Below are 19902 nucleotides of genomic sequence, written 5' to 3' on the forward strand. Positions count from 1 at the left end.
CCCTTTCCCACAGGTATAATTATTCCTCCATAGGACAGATAATTCAGTTTCTCATTAAAAAGAGAAGTTGCTGTTTACAAGCAAGTTTATCAACTCACTGGAAATGAAATCTCCACTTGATGAAACCTTACAGGTACCTCCAAAAATGATGTGCAGTGAAAGAGAGCATCTGTGGATGTTGTTTACACAACATACATGTGCAGATTACTGTCGTCCAAGACTACGCTGACTAGTCTAATATCTGTTGCCTATGCTTTTTGTTTCTTCTTCCACAACACTTGCAACTTACCTTGTTGATGCATACCTACTTTAGGAATCACTTAAACATCCATTCTAGAACACGACAGGATACGTATTAATTAAGTAAACAATAAAGAGTAATATGACCTTTCAGCATACACTTTTGAATTAATTTTATCTACCTATGACAGAGATGTTGAAAAAACTTATCAGTAATCACTTTCTGTATTACTTTTTTTTAGTTTATTCATTTTTGAGAAAGGGAGAGCCCATGCAAACAAAGGAGGGGCATAGAGAGAGAGAGGGAGGCAGAAAATCCAAAGTGGGCTCTGCACTGACAACACACAGCTCGATGTGGGGCTCGAACTCACGAACCCTGAGATCATGACCTGAGCCAAAGTCGGATGCTTGACTGACTGAGCCACCCAGGCGCCCCCATTTTACTTTGTTTAAATTTTTTATTGAGAGAGAGATGACGCAAGTGAGCGAGGGCAGAGAGAGAGAAAGAGAGACAGAATCCCATGACGGGCAGACCGAGAGGGAGAGACAGTGAGAGAAGAGGAGCTCACCTGAAGCGGGGCTCGTGCTCACCCAAAGCCGGGCTCGAGCCCACCCAAAGCAAGGCTCAAACTCACGAGATCATCACCTGAGCCGAAGCCAGATGCTTAACCAACTGAGCCACCCAGGCACCCCCACTTTACCTTTTAACCCCTGCATGTTAAGAAGCAAACGGAATCAATTTTGGGGAATTTTACTCTCTTGAGAAAAATGACCATTTTATACTCTGTTGGTAGGTACAGAAAGTAATATAAACTTTCCTGAGAACAATTTAAAAATATGGATCAGAGACCTTTTTTAAAATTTTTATACCTTATCCAGATAACATTATATTGAAGAATTGATTCCAAGTAAGTAACCAGACATGTAGAAACAGATTTCTATAAAAGACATTCTTGACAGCATTAATTAAAATACAGAAAGATGAAAAACAGGCAGAATTCAATCTCTTAAATAATGATGTTTCTTGGACTATGGTGGACTTTTATATGGCCATTAAAATTGTGATTTGGAATATACATTAAAGTATTAGAAGTATTCACTGTTAAGAACTTGCTGTGTTTTTTCCAAGAATCGCACACCTCACAACACTAAACAAGTATTCTTTCCAGAAAAATCCCATAAGGTAAGTCAGCAATTACAAAACTGCCTCTACACATCTTTGGGAAAAAAGGAAACAGTTGAAATATTTCCTTAAAGCCAAGATGCTGTACCTCAAACTGCAGAATTCACGTTCCCATTCAACTTTTTGATGCTCTAACCGTGATATCATGTCTTTGGTTTCTTGTAGCTCGTTTTGTAGTGCACTAACCATTTTTTCCATTTTTGTCATTTTTCCCATAAGAAGTTTACAGTGATTTTTGTTAAGTTTCCTTAATTTCTCATAGGAAACACGTATATCTTGGATTTTCAAGAAGCCAGCATAATCTGCATCAGAGAAGAAACAGAAATAAAATAGATGAGTACTTTTTGCATATACAGGCCTGTGCATCTTCAATTCACTCATTCAAACATTGAATAAATATATACCTTCATTGGAAGATGTTATACTCAGCTCTACACATACAATAGAGAAGACCCCTGGCTCTTGATTAGCTTAAAGTCTAGTGAAGGAGAAAGACAACTCAAACGGTAATTCTAAATTCAGATAGTTCCTATTAGAAGACAGAGTTCTGTGATCATAACTTGATCTAGATTGGGCCCAAGGAAGATAGATGTCCCTGAGGAAGAGATAACTATACTGAGGAATGAAGGAGGAGCAGGAGGCAATTAAGCAAAGGAGGAAGACAAGCACTCTCGACAGTCTAGAGCATGTGCTGAAGTTCCACTGTAATCTACTTCTGGACAAGATGGGGTAACACATACTGATTGATCTTCCTATCTTCCTACCTGAAGCAAGCAAAAACAAAACAGACAAAATACAATTTTAACATGATTTTCAAGACACAGATCTTCAGAAAATGAAGGACAATGATCCCTGAAAACAAAACACGTTAGCCTAACACGTATGCCCAAACTCATTCCCTTGAGAGAGTTTTCAGGCTACGACACAGGAGACATAAATTATTTAAGTAGATTTCACCATACTCCTTGTGTCAAGGTGGCAAAACTGAGAGTGTGGTGAAGTCAAGACAGATAGAGACGACAGGTCAGCATCCAGGAGAGGAGAAAGCAGGACACAGAAAGAACCCTGGGCATCTGCACAGGGTCCCCTTTGGCTATTCAGCAGAGTAACAACCAGTGCATACATGGTTGTTACTTCCTAGTCATCAAGGGAAAAAAATCTGAAAAGAGTAGAGGAAACACTGCCTGGTGCTCCCACAGCACGAGGGACAGTGTCTATTCACATTAGCTAAGATAGAAAAACTCATAATTTGCCTTAGGCTGATCACCACTCTGGATTCAGCCAATAATTCGTAAGAGCAAGATTAAAGGATCCAATTGTTTGTAAGTAACTTAACTATATCTCCAAACAAAGCATGAAAAGATAACTAGAGGCATAGAAGCTATAGTTTTAAAAACCAAATAGCACTTACAGAGATGTAAATTATGTTAGCCATGAACAATACGATGGGTAGGAATAAACACATATTAGACATCACAAAACAAAAGACTGAAGTTTAACATTGGAAACCTGGGAGAAAACTTCAACTGGGAAATATACAATTGCCCAAAGAGGCAGGGGAAAGGGACAGGAAAAAAATATGGCCCAAATCTTCCTAAATTTCATGAAAACTATAATCCCACTGACCCAGGAAGGATCTGTCTAGGAAAGAAGAAATGGAAGTCAACTCTTGTAATTTGCCTAAACTATATACGATGTGGTATAACATTACTGGAAGGGAGACTGTGATGCTGAAGCCATAGACTATAAACCCTAAACCAACAACTAAAGCAGCAAAACTGAAAAGTTCTAGCTAGGAAGCCTAAATAAATAAGTGAAAAAATGAATACATGAATAAATGAATACGTGAATAAATAAATAAATGGATAAAACTGAATCATAAAAATTACTCGATTAAAAGAAAGCAGAAAAAGAAGAGAACGGGAACAAGGAGCAGATAAGACAAATGCAAATCAAACAGCATGATGACAGATTCAAATCAACTATCTCAAAAATCACAGTAAATGGCCCTTTGTAGCAACGTGGATGGAAGTGGAGAGTGTGATGCTAAGTGAAATAAGCCATACAGAGAAAGACAGATACCATATGTTTTCACTCTTATGTGGATCCTGAGAAACTTAACAGAAACCCATGGGGGAGGGGAAGGAAAAAAGAAAAAAAGAGGTTAGAGTGGGAGAGAGCCAAAGCATAACAGACTCTTAAAAACTGAGAACAAACTGAGGGTTGATGGGGGGTGGGAGGGAGGGGAGGGTGGGTGATGGGTATTGAGGAGGGCACCTTTTGGGATGAGCACTGGGTGTTGTATGGAAACTAATTTGACAATAAATTTCATATATTGAAAAAAAATCACAGTAAATGAAAACGGTCTAAAAGCCTCAACTAAAACGCAGACTGTCAAAATGGATAAAAAAGGAAGACTCAACTATATGCCACCTATACAAAATGCACTTTAAATGTCAAGACAGAAATTTGTTCAAAAGATAGAAATATGATATGCCACACTAACACTTGACCAAAGAAGGCTGAGCTAGAGTGGCTATATGAATAGCAGACAAAACAGTTTCAAGCAAAAAAATCATTACCAGCAGTAAACAGGTCATTATATAATCATAAAAGGGTCAATTAAGAGCAATCTTAAATGTTCATGTATCTGTTAATAGCTTCAAAGTACATGAAGTAAAAATTGATAGAACTGAAAATAGAAATAGGCAAATTCACAATTATAGTCTGATATTTCAATAGGCTCAACATCAGCAAGGGCATAGTAGACTTGGCCACCACTATTCTTCTCAAGGATCTATGGAACACTTACCAAAAAAGACTATGTTCTGGGTCAAAAATAAGCCTTAATAAAAGGAAGAAGTCAATAGGCCTGAAGTCATAATAGTGTGTTCCCTGACCACAAAACAATCAAATCAAAAACAAGCACAAAAATATCTCTGGAAAATACTCAACTGTTTGTGAACTACAGAACACTTCGAAATATCCCCTGGGTCAAAGAAGTAATGAAAAAAGAAAAAAAAATAGAAAGGATTCTGAACTGAATGAAAATGAAAACATAGTAGAATTTGTAGTGCTACCCTAGTAGCACTCACATGAAGACTGATAGCACTGAATGTATACATTAAAAAAGAAGAGGGAAGTGCGGTGCTCCTTGCTGCCTTTGTGGCTCCTCCCCCAGCTTCCCAAGTGCCCCGCCCTGCCCCGCCCCACCCTGGCAGTGGCTGGAGAGCAGGTGTTTTGTTCACAGGCTCACAGCAGGCACTTGGCCTTGTGGGGGCGGGGTCCGCCACCTGCCGGGAATTGAAGGTGGGGGAGTAGCTGTAGGAGGCGACCCCCCTAGACTGAGGTGGGCATGGGCCGGGCCCCAGGCTCTGCTGGAGCGGGAGGCGGCGGCAGTGGCAGAGGCATGGCCTTCTGGAAGGGAAATCCCAATGCCTGTGCACCTGTCTCTCCTCCCTTCATCTCCGCCCCTGCTATGAGTTTTGTGTTCTAGCTCCCCACCTTTTTCTCACTACCTACATCATCAGCCTTCTGACTTCGCTTCCCAGCTTCTTGCGACCCTTTCTCTCACTTAAGCTTCAGTTACTCAGGCTCTTTTCACCCTAGTCCTGCCAGAGACTTCATATGCCAGCATTCTCTTTCATGGGATGTCCCCATCCTTCCCCTCTCCCCACATCCTATTCTGGGCTGATGGCAGCCAGAAATCCTTCCTATTGCATTTACCGGCAGTTTCTACCTGGCCCTGAAGCTTGGCGCAGATCAAGTCCACCACACCCACGCTGAGAAGGACCCCTAGGAGAACCACTTGTCCCATGGTGGTATTGGACAATATGTTCTCGATTTTCCTCTGGTTGCTTATTTTAGTCTGAATATTTGTTACCTCCACCGCTATACTTTACAAACGTATGTTTTGGCTGCATGACAAGGAGTTAGAAATGAGCCAGAGACCATTCGCAGGTAAGGAGAAGATTTAGACATTTAGGATTAAAGGAAGAAAGGAGAAACAGAATGTTAAGAAGGTTAGATTCCTCAAAGTATTTTGATATCTTTTGTGATCTGAGGAAGTGGAGATTACTGAGCCTACACAGATTGACATTTTGGGAGAAAATTTCATGATGCTTGATTCGCTCTTGGAGTAACGTGAACACAAGTTCTCAAACCTGCATATCCTCTCAGTTGGAACCAGCTGTATATATGAATGTTCACTTTCATCAGAACTTGTATCAGAGAAAGAATGGGAGTCTGGTTCAATGAAAATGACTACGTCCGGGACCTGAAAAGGGTCATTCTGTTTCCTAATAGTGTATATGGCCATTTTAGTGGGCACAGATCTGGATGTTTACAGTTTACTTGGAGTATCCAGGACTGCAAGCAGTAGAGAGATAAGACAAGCTTTCACGAAGTTGGCATTGAAGCTACATTGTGAAAATGTCGATAATGACCCAAAGCAATCTACACATTCAGTGCAATCCCAATCAACGTTGCACCAGCATTCTTCTCAGAGCTAGAACAAACAATCCTACAATTTGTATGTAACCACAAGATCCCAGATAACCAAAATAATGTTGAAAAAGAAAACCAAAGCTGGAGGCATCACAATCCCAGACGTTAGCCTCTACTACAAAGCTGCGATCATCAAGGGAGTATACTATTGGCACAAAAAGAGACACAAAGGCGAATGGAATAGAATAGAGAATCCAGAAATGGACCCACAAATGTATGGCCAACTAAACCTTGGCAAAGCAGGAAAGAGTATCCAATGGAAAGAAGATAGGCTCTTTAGCAAATGGTGCTGGGAGGGCTGGACAGCAACATGCAGAAGAATGAAACAGGACCAGTTTCTTACACCGTGCATAAACTCAAAATGGATGAAAGACCTCAATGTGAGAGAGGAAACCATCAAAACCCTAGAGAAGAACACAGGCCACAACCTCTTTGACCTTGGCTACAGCAAATTCTACTCAACACATCTCTGAAGGCAAGGGAAATAAAAGCAAAATTGGACTATTGGGACCTCATCAATGTAGAAAGCTTCTGCACTTCAAAGGAAACGATCCACAAAATTAAAAGGTACCAACGGAATGGGAGAAGATATCTGCACATGACATATCGGATAAAGGATTAGTATCCATACTCTAGAAAGAATTGGCCAAACTCAACACCCAAAAAACAAATAATCCAGGGAAGAAATGGGCAGAAGACATGAATAGACACTTTTCCAAAGAAGACATCCAGAAGGCCAACAGGCACATGAAAGAATGTTCAACGTCACTCATCATCAGGGAAATACAAATCAAAACCACATTGAGATACCACCTCACACCGGTCAGGGTAGATAAAATTAACAACACAGGAAACAACAGACATTGGTGAGGATGTGCAGAAATGGGAATTCTCTTGCACTGTCGGTGGGAATGCATGGGTGGTGCCACTGCTCCGGAAAACAGAGTGGAGGTTCCTCAAAAAGTTAAAAATAAAATTATCCAACAACCCAGCAATTGCACTACTAGGCATATATCCAAGGGATACAGGAGTGCTGATTCATAGGGGCACATGTACCCCAACATTTATACTATCAACAATCACCAAATTATGGAAAGAACACAAATGTCCATCAACTGATTTATGGGAAAAGAAAATGTGGTTTATATATACAATGGATATTACTTGGTAATGAGAAAGAATGAAATCTTGCCATTTGCAACAACATGGATGGAACTGGAGGGTAGTATGTGAAGTGAAATAAGTCAGTCAGAGGAAAACAGATATCATATGTTTTCACTCATATGTGGATTTTGAGAAACTTAACAGAAGAACATGGGGGAATAGAAGGAGGAAAATAGTTTCAAACAGAGAGGGAAGCAAACCATAAGAAACTCTTAAATACAGAGAACAAACTGAAGGTTCATGGAGGGGTGGGGGAAGGGGAGAATAGGTGATGGGCATTGAGGAGGGCACTTGTTGTGATGAGCACTGGGTGTGGTATGTAAGTAATGAATCATGGGAATATACTCCCAAAGCCAAGAGCACGATGTATACACTGTACGTTAGCTAACTTGACAATAAATTATATTTAATTAATTAATTAATTAAACTACAGCCATGTGTGTTTGTGGGGGGGGAATCTAACAATACGCTAAGGGATAATTTGTTATTACCAAATGGGGTTTATCCCAGAAATGCAGAGTTGGTTTAAGATTCAAAAACCGTATCTATCTCTGTAGATAAAATAAGTTCCTTGTCAAAATTCAACATCCATTCCAGATAAAAACTTTCGGCAATCCTGGAATACAAGGGAACTTCAATATGATTTAAAACAAAACAAAACAAGTCATGATAACTCTATAGCTAACATTATAAACAATGGTGAAAAACTGAATGCATTTCCTATAAGATCAGGAAGAAGACAGGAATGACATTCACTGAATGACTTCTTCTGTTCAGCACTATACTAGCAGGTCTAGCCAATGCAATCAAACAAGATAAAGCAACAAAGGACATCCAGATAGAAAATGAAGTGAAACTGTCTCTACTAGCAAGGACATGGTCACAAAATAGAAGTTGGCAATCTCCAGCCTATGGTCCATGATACTTGTTTTGGTAAATTAAATTTTATCAAAATACAGCCATGTCCATTAATTTATGCAGTATCTATTGGCTGCTCTTATAGTACAATGGAAAAGCTGATTAGTTGTGACAGAGAATGTATTGGCTACAAGTCTACAATATTTACCATTGTTAGTAAAATAGTAGTTAAAAATGAATTTTATGACCTTTGCTTATGTAGAAAATCTGACAGGATTAAGAAAAACGCTACTAGAATTAATAAATGAATGTATTATGGCACATGGATGACTCAGTCGGTTGAATGTCTGTCTCTTGATTTCAGCTCAGGCTATGATCCCAGAGTCATGGGATGGAGCCCTATGTCAGGCTCGCACTGAGCATGGGGACTGCTTAAGATTCTCTCTCTCTCTCTCTCTCTCTCTCTCTCTCTCTGCCCCTCTCCCCTGCTCATGTATTCTCTCTAATATTAAATATATCCATACATATAAACTTATCAAGGTTGGAGGATACAGAATCATTACACACAAATCAACTGTATTTCTATATATTAGCTATAAAGAATCAAAAATTAAAATTTCAGGGCATCTGGGTGGCTCAGCTGGTTAAGCACTGGGCTCAGGCTCAGGTCATGATCTCACCGTTGGTGATTTCAAGCCCCACGTCGGGCTCTGTACTGATAGCTTGGAGCCTGGAGCCTGCTTCAGATTCTGTCTACCTCTCTCTCCGCCCCTCCCCAACTCATGCTCTGTCGCTCTCTCAAGAGTAAGCATTAAAAAAAATTAAATTTAAGATGTATTATTTACAATTGCACTTAAAATAAAAAAATAATCACAGTTAATATCATAAAAGACAGAAAGACCTATACATTAAACACTACAAAATATTACTGAGAAAATTTTAAAAGACCTATATCAAGGGAGAGATATATACTCTGTTCAGGGGTTAAAAGATTCAATAGAGTCAAGAAGCCAATTCTCCCCAAATAAATCTGTAGATTCAACATAATCTAAACTTAATTTCCAGAAGACCACCAGAGTTGTGGTTTGTTTGTTTGTTTGTTTGTTTTAAGAAACAGACAAACTGATTCTAAAATTCACGTGGAAATGCAAAGGATCCAGAGTAGCGGAAGAACACTGAAAAGAACAGAGCAGGACGACAAACACTACCTGATTTCAAAAATCCTTATAAACTGGCAGTGATTTAAACAGCATAATATTGGTACAAAGATGGACAAAGAGATCAATGAGACAGAATAGAGCCCATACATAAAGCCACACATATGTGGCCAACTTATTATGACAAAGGAACAATGGCATAAAGTGGAGAAAACACAGCCTTTTCAATAAATGGTGCTGGAACAACTAGATATCCATATGCAAAAGAATTAACTTGTATCCATACTCTGTTTCACAAATAAAAAAAGAATATAAAATAGGTCATAGATCTAAATGTAAGACCTAAAAACTATAAAACTTCTAAAAGAAAGCATGAGATAAAAGCTTTGTGACCTTGTGCTATGCAAATATTTCTTAGATATGAAAACCAAAAGCAAGAATCATACAAGAACAAATGAATGTGTAAACTGGACTTCACCAAAAAGAAAAACTGCTCTTTAAAAACACTGTTGAGGGGCGCCTGGGTGGCGCAGTCGGTTAAGCGTCCGACTTCAGCCAGGTCACGATCTCGCGGTCCGTGAGTTCGAGCCCCGCGTCAGGCTCTGGGCTGATGGCTCGGAGCCTGGAGCCTGTTTCCGATTCTGTGTTTCCCTCTCTCTCTGCCCCTCCCCCATTCATGCTCTGTCTCTCTCTGTCCCAAAAATAAATAAAAAACGTTGAAAAAAAATTTAAGAACACTGTTGAGACAAGGAAAAGTCACAGAGTGGGAGAAGAAAAACCTTGCAAAAAAAAGAGAGGTGAGAAAGGAACTGTACCTAGCTCTTTCCACCATCTTTCTGTGCCACCATCATGATGCAAGTGAATGTCGTGGCAGATGCTTCCCAAAGCATAACAATACTGAAAAGAGAAGCAAACGCCAGGTTCTTACTAGGCCATGCTCCAAAGACATTGTCCACTTTCTAACTGTGATGATGAAGCATGGTTACACTGGTGAATTTAAAATCATTGATGATCAAAAGAGTTGGGTAAATTGTTGTGAAACTCACAGGCAGGTTAAGCAAGCATGGAGTGACTGGCCCCAGAATTGATGGAAAATGCAAAGATCTAGAAAAATGGCAGAATAATCTGCTCAGTTTGGTTTCATTATACTGACCACCTCAGCTACAGTCATGGACCATGAAGAAGGAAGATGAAAACACACAGAAGGGGAAATCCTGGGATTCTTTTTCTAGGGATGTAATACATATGTGAAAATAAAATGCCTCAGTGGAAACAACAACAACAACAACAACCACAAAAAAAAGAAAACAAAATAAGGAACTGTGTCTAGAATATACAAAGAATTCTGAAAACTCAACAAGTAAGAAAACAAACAAACAAATTTTTAAAACAACCAAAGATTTGGACAATTCAAAGAAGATACACAGATGGCAAACAAGCACATGAAAATATGCTCATCAGTTATTAGGGAAATGTATATTGAAACCATAATGAGATATATACTAAATATCCATCCGAATGGCTAGGATTCAAAAAGCTGACAATACTAAGTGTTCATGAATATGTATGTAGGAATTGGTGCTCTCACAGACTGCTGTTGGGAATGGAAAACCGTACAACTCCTTTAGAAAACAATTTGGCAGCTTCATAATAAGGGAATATGAAGGGACATGAGATTTTTAAGGGTGATGAATATGTTAACTGTCTGGATTATGGTTATCGTTTCATACGTGTAAACATATGTCAAAACTATCAAATGACACACTTCATATATGAACTAAACTTCATATATGAACTAAAAATGTTGGAAACGAAAAGCTCTTTCACAGGAAGAAATGTCTAAAACAGTGGATAAGACACAGACGGAAAGAAGGATGTAAAACAATACAAGATGAAGCCAGAGGACTGTGGCCTTTAACCTAATAGCAATGAGAAGTACTAGCTAAGCTTTAAGCAAGGGGGTACCATGATGAAAGACACATTGTTTTAAAACATATACTAATTATGGTTGCAGTGTAGACCAAGGTCCTGGGAGGTAGAACAGCAGGGAAAACAGTCCTGAAGTTATTTCAGTCATCTAGGAGAAAAATAATGACCTGAACTGGGTGAAGGCACAGAAGAGAAGCAGAGTTAACAAACACATTAGATGTGCCATTCCCTCTAAGAAAGGTACAGTAGAAATGATGACTCTTTGGCTGAGAGGATACAATAGTTCTGCTTTTATTTTAATATAAAACATATTTCTGAGATGAGCAGCTCTATAATACAGCAGTGTTCTATGGTGCAGTAGTAGGCAAGGTGTGCACATATTACTACAGCAATATACGTACCTTTACAATCCATGCCAAGTTGTTCAATCAGCAACATGAAATTCTTAGAGTAAGGCAACTCACAATGCTCTGAAGCTGCTTCAGATGACTGAATGAAGTCGACAAGATCATCCATAGAAGTAATTTGCTTTTTGACCTACCAATGAATAATACCATTTCAAAATGTCCCCCAAATATTTATAAAATATACTAGTTGTAGAGAAGTGATAAATAGCCATCTTTTTATAAAAGCAAAAACAGGGGCACCTGACTGGCTCAATCGGTTGAGCATCCGACTCCATTTTGGCTCAGGTCATGACCTCAGGGTTCCTGAGTTTGAGTCCCACGTTGACCTCCACAATGACAGCATGGAGCCTGCTGGGGATTCTCTCTCCCCCTCTCCCTCAGCCCCTCCCCTACTTGTGCGTGCTCTCTCTCAAAATACATTTTAAAAATAAGTGAATGAACATTTAAAAGCAAAACCATAGAGACTTTTTAAAAGAACGGATTTTTATCAAAAAGACACTGTTATCCATAGCTAGTATTTCTAAATAACTTTTTCACAGCAAATGTCTCTACAACAAAGGAAGATTTTCTATTTTTTCACTACATCTTTCATAAAGTAATTTTTTGCCACTGAACAATATTCCTAACAAATATGTATCAAAATAATATAATAAAATAAAAATAAAACAAATAATAAATAAAATAAAATTACATTGTCTCTTTTGCTTACCTTGTTCTTTTTCTTAGAAATTTTCTTTGCAGGTCTGAAAAAAAAAACAATTCTTTTCAGGCAAATATTAAATACTTAAAATACAAAGCGTATCTAAACCTATTGTTTCTGATATAAAATCTCTGCATTTGAATCTAATTTTCTACAAAGGGGATTAAACAACAGAGTAACATTAAACAACATAGAAAACATACTACTGCTAATATTAACAAGGGATTAGGTGTATCCAGTTGTAGTATATGTGCTGCTGAAGCGAGCACAACAAAGTACTAAAGTTAGGTACTAACTAACAAAAGCAAAGGAAAATCCTAATGCTACTTGCATTATTTGATAGGAATGATACCATTGTTTGTGTTGTTGTCATTTTACTAAAAATAAACTTTTACTGGCACTAAAACCTACTTGGAAAGTGCAAGTTAAGTCCCTATATGAAAGAACCCCTTTTTAACAATCATGATATTAACGTGTTGAAGATTCACTATGCAACTACTCTCTAGGCATTACTATGAGCACTTTACATGTCTTCAAGGTATTTGAAGCCCCACAACAATCCTATGAAGTAGGTTATTATATTAGGTATTTTACACAGGAAGAAAATGAGGCACAGAAAGTCGAAGTGACTTTCCCAAGAAGACCTCGTCGCTGGCCAAGAACAGACCCTGAATTCAAACCCAGGAATGTGCCTTCAAAGCATGTGTTTTATACTATGTGGTTAAAGTAATACTCCAGTGTTTCTAACTAATATGACAGCAAATGAATCTATATTATGATTCGATTTCTAGCTATAGTGATACATAACAATTTCTGAATCTTACACATTTTTTAAGAGACTTTATACTTGGCAAGATGAGAAATCTACTTTCAGTAAACTAAAGATTTGCTTCTTCTAGAGAAGTTCCTCAACAGGCATTCATTCATTCATTCATTCATTCCACTGTTTAATTCCACATTTAACACATACTTATTGAGCATACAATCTGTGTCAATGGCACTGTTGGTACAGGAAGCATGGTTTTGGTAATTTAGAGCTCTCTAGTCCAAAAGGAATAATCTGTTATGGATTACTAGTTTCTTTTCCAATTGTAAATAAACAAAATCTTCCCCTTTCCCCAGAACCTAAATAATATTAATTTAATAGAACCAGATACTTTAAAGTCCCTAACACAATCATAGCTATTTGTGATACTATCAAAGGCACTGGATATGTAAAATCATCAAGGAAGGATTAGTTTTATTCAGAATGGCCTCAGTGTTTGCATACATTTATGATAAGTGTGTGTGTGTATACAAATATATACATATAGAACTTATACACATATACTTATATATACATATATAAGAAATTATACATATAATTTGTATATTATGCATATGCATATACATAAAAATATAATATGTATATTATACATATAATATACATATAATAAATATACATATACATACATATAAGAAATTATACAGCCATATATATAAATATATATTTAATTAATTAATTAATTAAATTATTAAATTAAATTGATTTACTTATTTTAAATTATTTAATTATTTAATTAAATTAATTAATTTAATAAATTAATTAATTTAATTTAATATATTTTATATATATACATATATACAAATATATATATATATATATATATATATATATATATATACTTGGATACATACATATATATTTTTAAATCTGCACATTCAATTGTATGAGAATACCCCATTGTGGAACCAATTCAGAATAAATCAACTTCTTGCACAAAATCACATGAATAAGAGTAATAAAGACAATTACTATAATTTTTAAAAGATAATGTAATACAATCAACAAACTTCCTAATGTTTGCAAATGCAAACAAAATTAAATTAACTAACCATGTCTATCTCTATTGATCATTTCCAACAGAATACATTCTCTAAAAGCTCCCATCTTAAAATAAAAAGAGAAAGAAAATGCCTTTGCAATTCACATTCTTTTTCAGTTATCATCCATTTCTCTATTACCTTTCCCTATTAAAATGCTGTAAGGAGTTGTTTACACTTACTCATCTTCCATGCTTCATGGTGACTACTCAAACTGCTCCTTGACAAAGTCATTTACCCTCATCACAACTTTTCAAGCAGTGTGTTTGATATGTTGAGTATTTCTTGCTTTAGCTTGGACCTACCTGCACTACAGCATTTTATTTCCACAAAAGGTAATCACTGCTAAAATTCCTTCACAGGCACATAAAGAATCTATAGATTTTACCTGCTTTCATGCTGATCCTTTTCACTGAAATGGCTGCCATCATTCTTTTGTAGTGGACCACCAGTTAGGGAATCTGCCTTCTGCAACACTGGTGTGATCACAGATCCTTTTGATGTCCCTTTTTCATTTTCACCTTTCTTTAACTTCTTCACATGTAAACCAGGTTCCCTCCTTAAAAAAAAAAAACAAAGCCATTAAAAAGCCATAAAAAAGCCAATGTTTTCTAATAATTTTACTGATAAAGAATAAAAAGACAATTTTCATCAAGTTCTGAATTTTACCCATCTGACTTAATTTGATTAATTCAGAGAATAGTGCTGAAGTACCAACCGTACAAAAGGAAATACTCATCTGTTGCTTCAAACACAGGTAAATATACAATTAGAATACAATGTGATTTGTAAGAATTGACATGTGAAAAGCTGTAAGTGAGGACGAGAAAGGCTTTACTGAAGAGGGAAAATAAACAGCAGAGGTCGCCAGGGAAAGAAACGGGAGAAAACCATTTTCTTAGAGATTAGAATGTGAGCACAAAAATTACACAGATGGCATCTAGGTGCCTTGAAAGGAAAAAGTATAAGCTTATAGGAACTTGGAAAAAAAACCATAAAATACATGGAAGCAAGTAGTAAGAGATCAGTCAGGAAAGAAATTCTGAAGAACCTTGAAGGTTACACTAAAAAGTTAGAGTTCATTTCCTAAAGGCAGTGACTCTTAGACATGGGAGTAATAACTAGATGTGTGCTCTATTTTGGGCTTTGCTTTTAAATATAAGAATGCTTAATTTCAACAAAGTTTTAAAGTAGCAGGAGGTCCATATAACATGAAAGAAGAAATCAGGGAAATATCTTAGGGGAAAAACTACTTTTAAAATACCCATATGGGGGCGCCTGGGTGGCGCAGTCAGTTAAGCGTCCGACTTCAGCCAGGTCACGATCTCGCGGTCTGTGAGTTCGAGCCCCGCGTCAGGCTCTGGGCTGATGGCTCGGAGCCTGGAGCCTGTTTCCAATTCTGTGTGTCTCCCTCTCTCTCTGCCCCTTCCCCGTTCATGCTCTGTCTCTCTCTGTCCCAAAAATAAATAAAAAACGTTGAAAAAAAATTTAAAAAAAAAAAAAGAAAAAAATAAAATACCCATATGTCAGAGCGATATCAGTATCATAGCTGAACAAGATGTACGTTGTTGCGTCTCCCCACCTACAACAAACTGGCATCTCATCCACCCACGGCCAAAACTGCCTTTGCAGGAGCTGTGGGGATCTAGCACCGTATTCCAAGGGACCGAGGACAAGTCTTGCCTACCCGTGCATCAGGTAACAGGCAGACATACTACAGTCTAATCTGTGGACCTAGCAATAGCCCATAAAGCGCCTCCAGCCCCTCCCTCTCAGCCACATCGGTGAGCCCCTCCCTGGAAAACACTCTCTAAGATAATCACCCGTGGATGAGAGAGCCTTTTTGGAAAACCAGGTGTCCTGCAGAGAATTTCCAGCATCCCACCGGAGCAAAAAAATCAGGTTTGGACACACTGAAGAGGTAGTCATTAAAGATTGGAGGAGGTGACTGCTACTTCAAATGCAAAGACAGCAATGCAAAACTGCAAAGAATATAAAATATCAAGGAAATGTTATACCATCAAAGGATCACAATAATATTCCAGTAATCAATCGGAAACACAGGGAGATCTGTAATTTAATCAAAAGAGAATTCAAAAATAGCAGTTTTAAGGAAACTCAGTGAGTTACAAGAAAAACACAAAAAGCCAATTCAATAAAATCAGAAAAACACTCTATGAATAAAATGAGAAGCTTAACAAAGAGCTGGAAATAGTAAAAGCTAACTAAACAAAAATCCTGGAGCTGAAGAGTATAATGAAGGAGATGAAAAAAGCAAGAGTGATCACTGACAGGAAATGGGTCAAGCAAAAAAAAAAAATGTGAATTGAAAGACAGGAACTCTCAGATTATCCAGTCAGCAGAGAACAAAGTCAAAAGAATGAAAAAGAGTGAGGAAAGACTATGTGACTACAAGTGAACCTTCATAAGGCTATTAGTTTCTCAGCAGAAACCTTACATTCCAGGAGGCAGTGGGATTACATATTCAAAGTGCTAAGAGAAAAAAGACTACCAATCAAGAATACTTTACTCAGCAAAATTATCCTTCAGAAATCAAATCGAATAAATACATTTGATACACCGCATTAACAGGATAAAAAAATCATATCATCATCCCAGCATGGGAGAAAAAAGCATTTGACAAAATTCAACATCTTTTCAAGATAAAAACTCTCAACAATGTGGGTACTGAATTATCACACCTGGACATAATGAAGCCCAATATGATAAGCCCATAGCCAACATCATATGCAGTGGTAAAAAACGGAAAGCTTTTACTCTAAGTTCAAGAACAAGGCAAAGTTGCCCACTTGACCACTCCTATTCAACAGGATAGAGGAAGTCCTAGCCAAAGCAGTCAGGCAAGAAAAGGAAATAAAAGGCATCCAAATCAGAAAAGAAGAAGTAAAACTGTCTTTGTTTACAGATGATATGTTCTTATATATAGAAAATCCTGATGATACCACCAAAAAGCTGTTCCATGGATGAAGGATACCAAATCAACATAAAGATGCAGGGGTGCCTGGGTGGCTCAGTCAGTTAAGCTTCTGACTTCAGCTAAGTTCATGATCCCATGGTTTATGGTTCAAGCCCTCTATTGGGCTCTGTGCTGACAGTTCGAAGCCTGGAGCCTGCTTTGTATTCTCTCTCTCTCTCTCTCTCTCTCTCTCTCTCTCTTTCTCTCTCCCTCTCCCCTGTTCACACTCTGTCTCTTTAGCCTCTACTACAAAGCTGTGATCATCAAGACAGTATGGTATTGGCACAAAAACAGACACACAGACCAATGGAATAGAATAGAAACCCCAGAGGTGAACCCACAAATGTATGGCCAACTAAACATTGACAAAGCAGGAAAGAGTATCCCATGGGAAAAAAAGACAGTCTCTTTCTTCTGGGAGAACTGGACAGCAACATGCAGAAGAATGAAACTAGATGACTTTTCTTATACCATACACACAAATAAACTCAAAATGGATGAAGGACCTGAATGTGAGACAGGAAACCATCAAAACCCTAGAGGAGAAAGCAGGAAAAAAAACCTCTTTGACCTCCGCCGCAGCAATTTCTTATTTGACACATCTCCCAAGGCAAGGGAATGGAAAGCAAAAATGAACTATTGGGACCTCGTCAAGATAAAAAGCTTCTGCACTGCAAAGGAATCAATCAACAAAACCGAAAGGCAACCGACAGAATGGGAGAAGATAGTTGCAAATGACATATCGCATAAAGGAAGGGCTAATATCCAGAACCTGTAAAGAACTCACCAAACTCCACATCCACAAAACAAATAATCCAGGGAAGAAATGGGCAGAAGACATGAATAGACACTTTTCACAAAGAAGACATCCAGATGGACAACAGACACATGGAAAGATGCTCAACGTCACTCCTCATCAGGGAAATACAAATCTAAACCACACTGAGATACCACCTCAAGCTGGTCAGAGTGGCTAAAATGAACAAATCAGGAGACTACAGATGCTGGCAAGGATGTGGAGAAACAGGAACCCTCTTGCACTGTTGGTGGGAATGCAAACTGGTGCAGCCACTCTGGAAAACAGTGTGGAGCTTCCTAAAATAATTAAAAACAGAACAACCCTAGGACCCAGCAATAGCACTGCTGGGAATTTACCCAAGGGATACAGGAGTGCTGATGCATAGGGGCACATGTACCCCAATGTATACAGTAGCACTTTCAACAATCGCCAAATTATGGAAAGAGCCTAAATGTCCATCACCCGAGGAATGGAGAAAGAAGATGTGGTTTATATATACAGTGGAATACTACTTGGCAATGAGAAAGAGTGAAATCTGGCCATTTGCAACAACGTGGATGGAATAGGAGGGAATTATGCAAAGTGAAATAAGTCAGGCAGAGAAAGACAGATACCATATGATTTCACTCACATGTGGATCCTGAGAAACTTGACAGGAGACCATGGGTGGGGGGGATGGGGAAAAAAAGTTACAGAGAGGGAGGGAGGCAAACAATAAGAGACTCGTAAACACTGAGAATAAACTAAGGGTTGATAGGAGGTGGGGGAGAGGGGAAAGTGGGTGATAGGCATTGAGAAGGGCACCTGTTGGGATGAGCACTGGGTGTTGTATGGAAACCAATTTGACAATAGATTATATTTAGTAAAAAAAAATTACAAAATCAGCATCAAGAGATCCGTTACATTTCTAAACAATAACAATGAAATAGCTGAAAAAGAAATATAAGGAAAAAATCCCCTTCCCCAAAGCATCAAAAAGAACAAAATATTTTGGAATAATTTTAATCAAGGATTTCTGAAAGATAGGTACAGTAAAAACTACAAGACATTGGTAAAAGAAATAGCAGAGACACAAACAAATGGGAAGATACCCCGTTGTTATGGATTCGAAAAATTAGTATCATTAAATATCCACATTACCTGAAACCACCCACAGAGTTAATGCAATCCTTGTCAAAATTCCAATGACCTTTTTCACAGAAATAGGAAAAGCATTCCTCAAATGTGTAAGGAACAAGAAAGATCCCAAATAGCCAAAACAATCCTAAGAAAGAAGAACAAAGCTGGAAGCATCACACTTGCTGGTGTCAAACTATTACAAAGTTATGGTAATAAAAACCGTATGAAGTTGCACACACACACACACAAAAAAACAAAACACAAAGATGAATGAAACAGAATCAAGAACCCAGAAATAAACCCATGCATAAAGTCAACTAAAAACCCATGCATAAAGTCTCTTTGTTAAGAGACCCAAGAATACTCAAAAGAGAAAAGGTAATCTCTTCAATACATGATGGTGAGAAAACTGGATATTAACATGCAAAAGAATAAAACTGTGCCTCTACCTTACACCACTCACAAAAGTCAACCCAAACGCAAATAAAGACTTCTATATAAAATCTTAAATCATAAAACTCCTAGAAGAAAACAGAGGATAAAAGCTCCTTGACATAGATCTTACGAATGATTTAGGATAGGACATCCAAAGTACAAGTAATAAAAGCAAAAACAACCAATGCAATCAACAATGTTTCTGCACAGCAAAAGAAACAAGCAACATGACGGAAAGGCAACCTATGGAAAGGATGAAAACATTTGCAAGCTACAAATATGAAAAACGTCAATATCTAAAATGTGTGAGGAATTCGTACAATTCAACAGCTAAAAACAAATATAATTAAAAACTGGGCAAGGCACCTTAAAAGACGTCTTTCCTCAAAACATATTCAAATGGCCAGGGGTACACAAGAAGGTGCTCGATATCACTATTCATCAGGGAAATGCAAATCAAAACTGCAGTATATAGATATCACTTTGACCTATTAAAATGGCTATTGTCAAAAAGACAAGAGATATTGTTGGCAAGGATGTACAGGAAAGGGATTCCTTGTACTCC

The 19902-nt window shown here is 37.8% G+C and overlaps 1 protein-coding gene across 1 annotated transcript in view; it reads right to left on the minus strand.

The window, feature by feature from the left end:
• LOC131496442 (ankyrin repeat domain-containing protein 26-like) overlaps positions 1–15720 on the minus strand; it is a gene marked incomplete at its 3' end in the record, with an annotated part of 62151 nt that extends 46431 nt beyond the window's left edge. Inside the window, 5 exon segments of the mRNA XM_058701991.1 lie at positions 1512–1725; positions 11439–11574; positions 12154–12187; positions 14396–14566; positions 15695–15720. Of these exon segments, the coding sequence (XP_058557974.1) occupies positions 1512–1725; positions 11439–11574; positions 12154–12187; positions 14396–14566; positions 15695–15720 (581 nt within the window).
• Positions 15721–19902: the final 4182 nt, after the last annotated feature.

The sequence above is a fragment of the Neofelis nebulosa genome, chromosome 15, assembly GCF_028018385.1.
Source record: "Neofelis nebulosa isolate mNeoNeb1 chromosome 15, mNeoNeb1.pri, whole genome shotgun sequence".
NCBI lineage: Eukaryota > Metazoa > Chordata > Mammalia > Carnivora > Felidae > Neofelis > Neofelis nebulosa.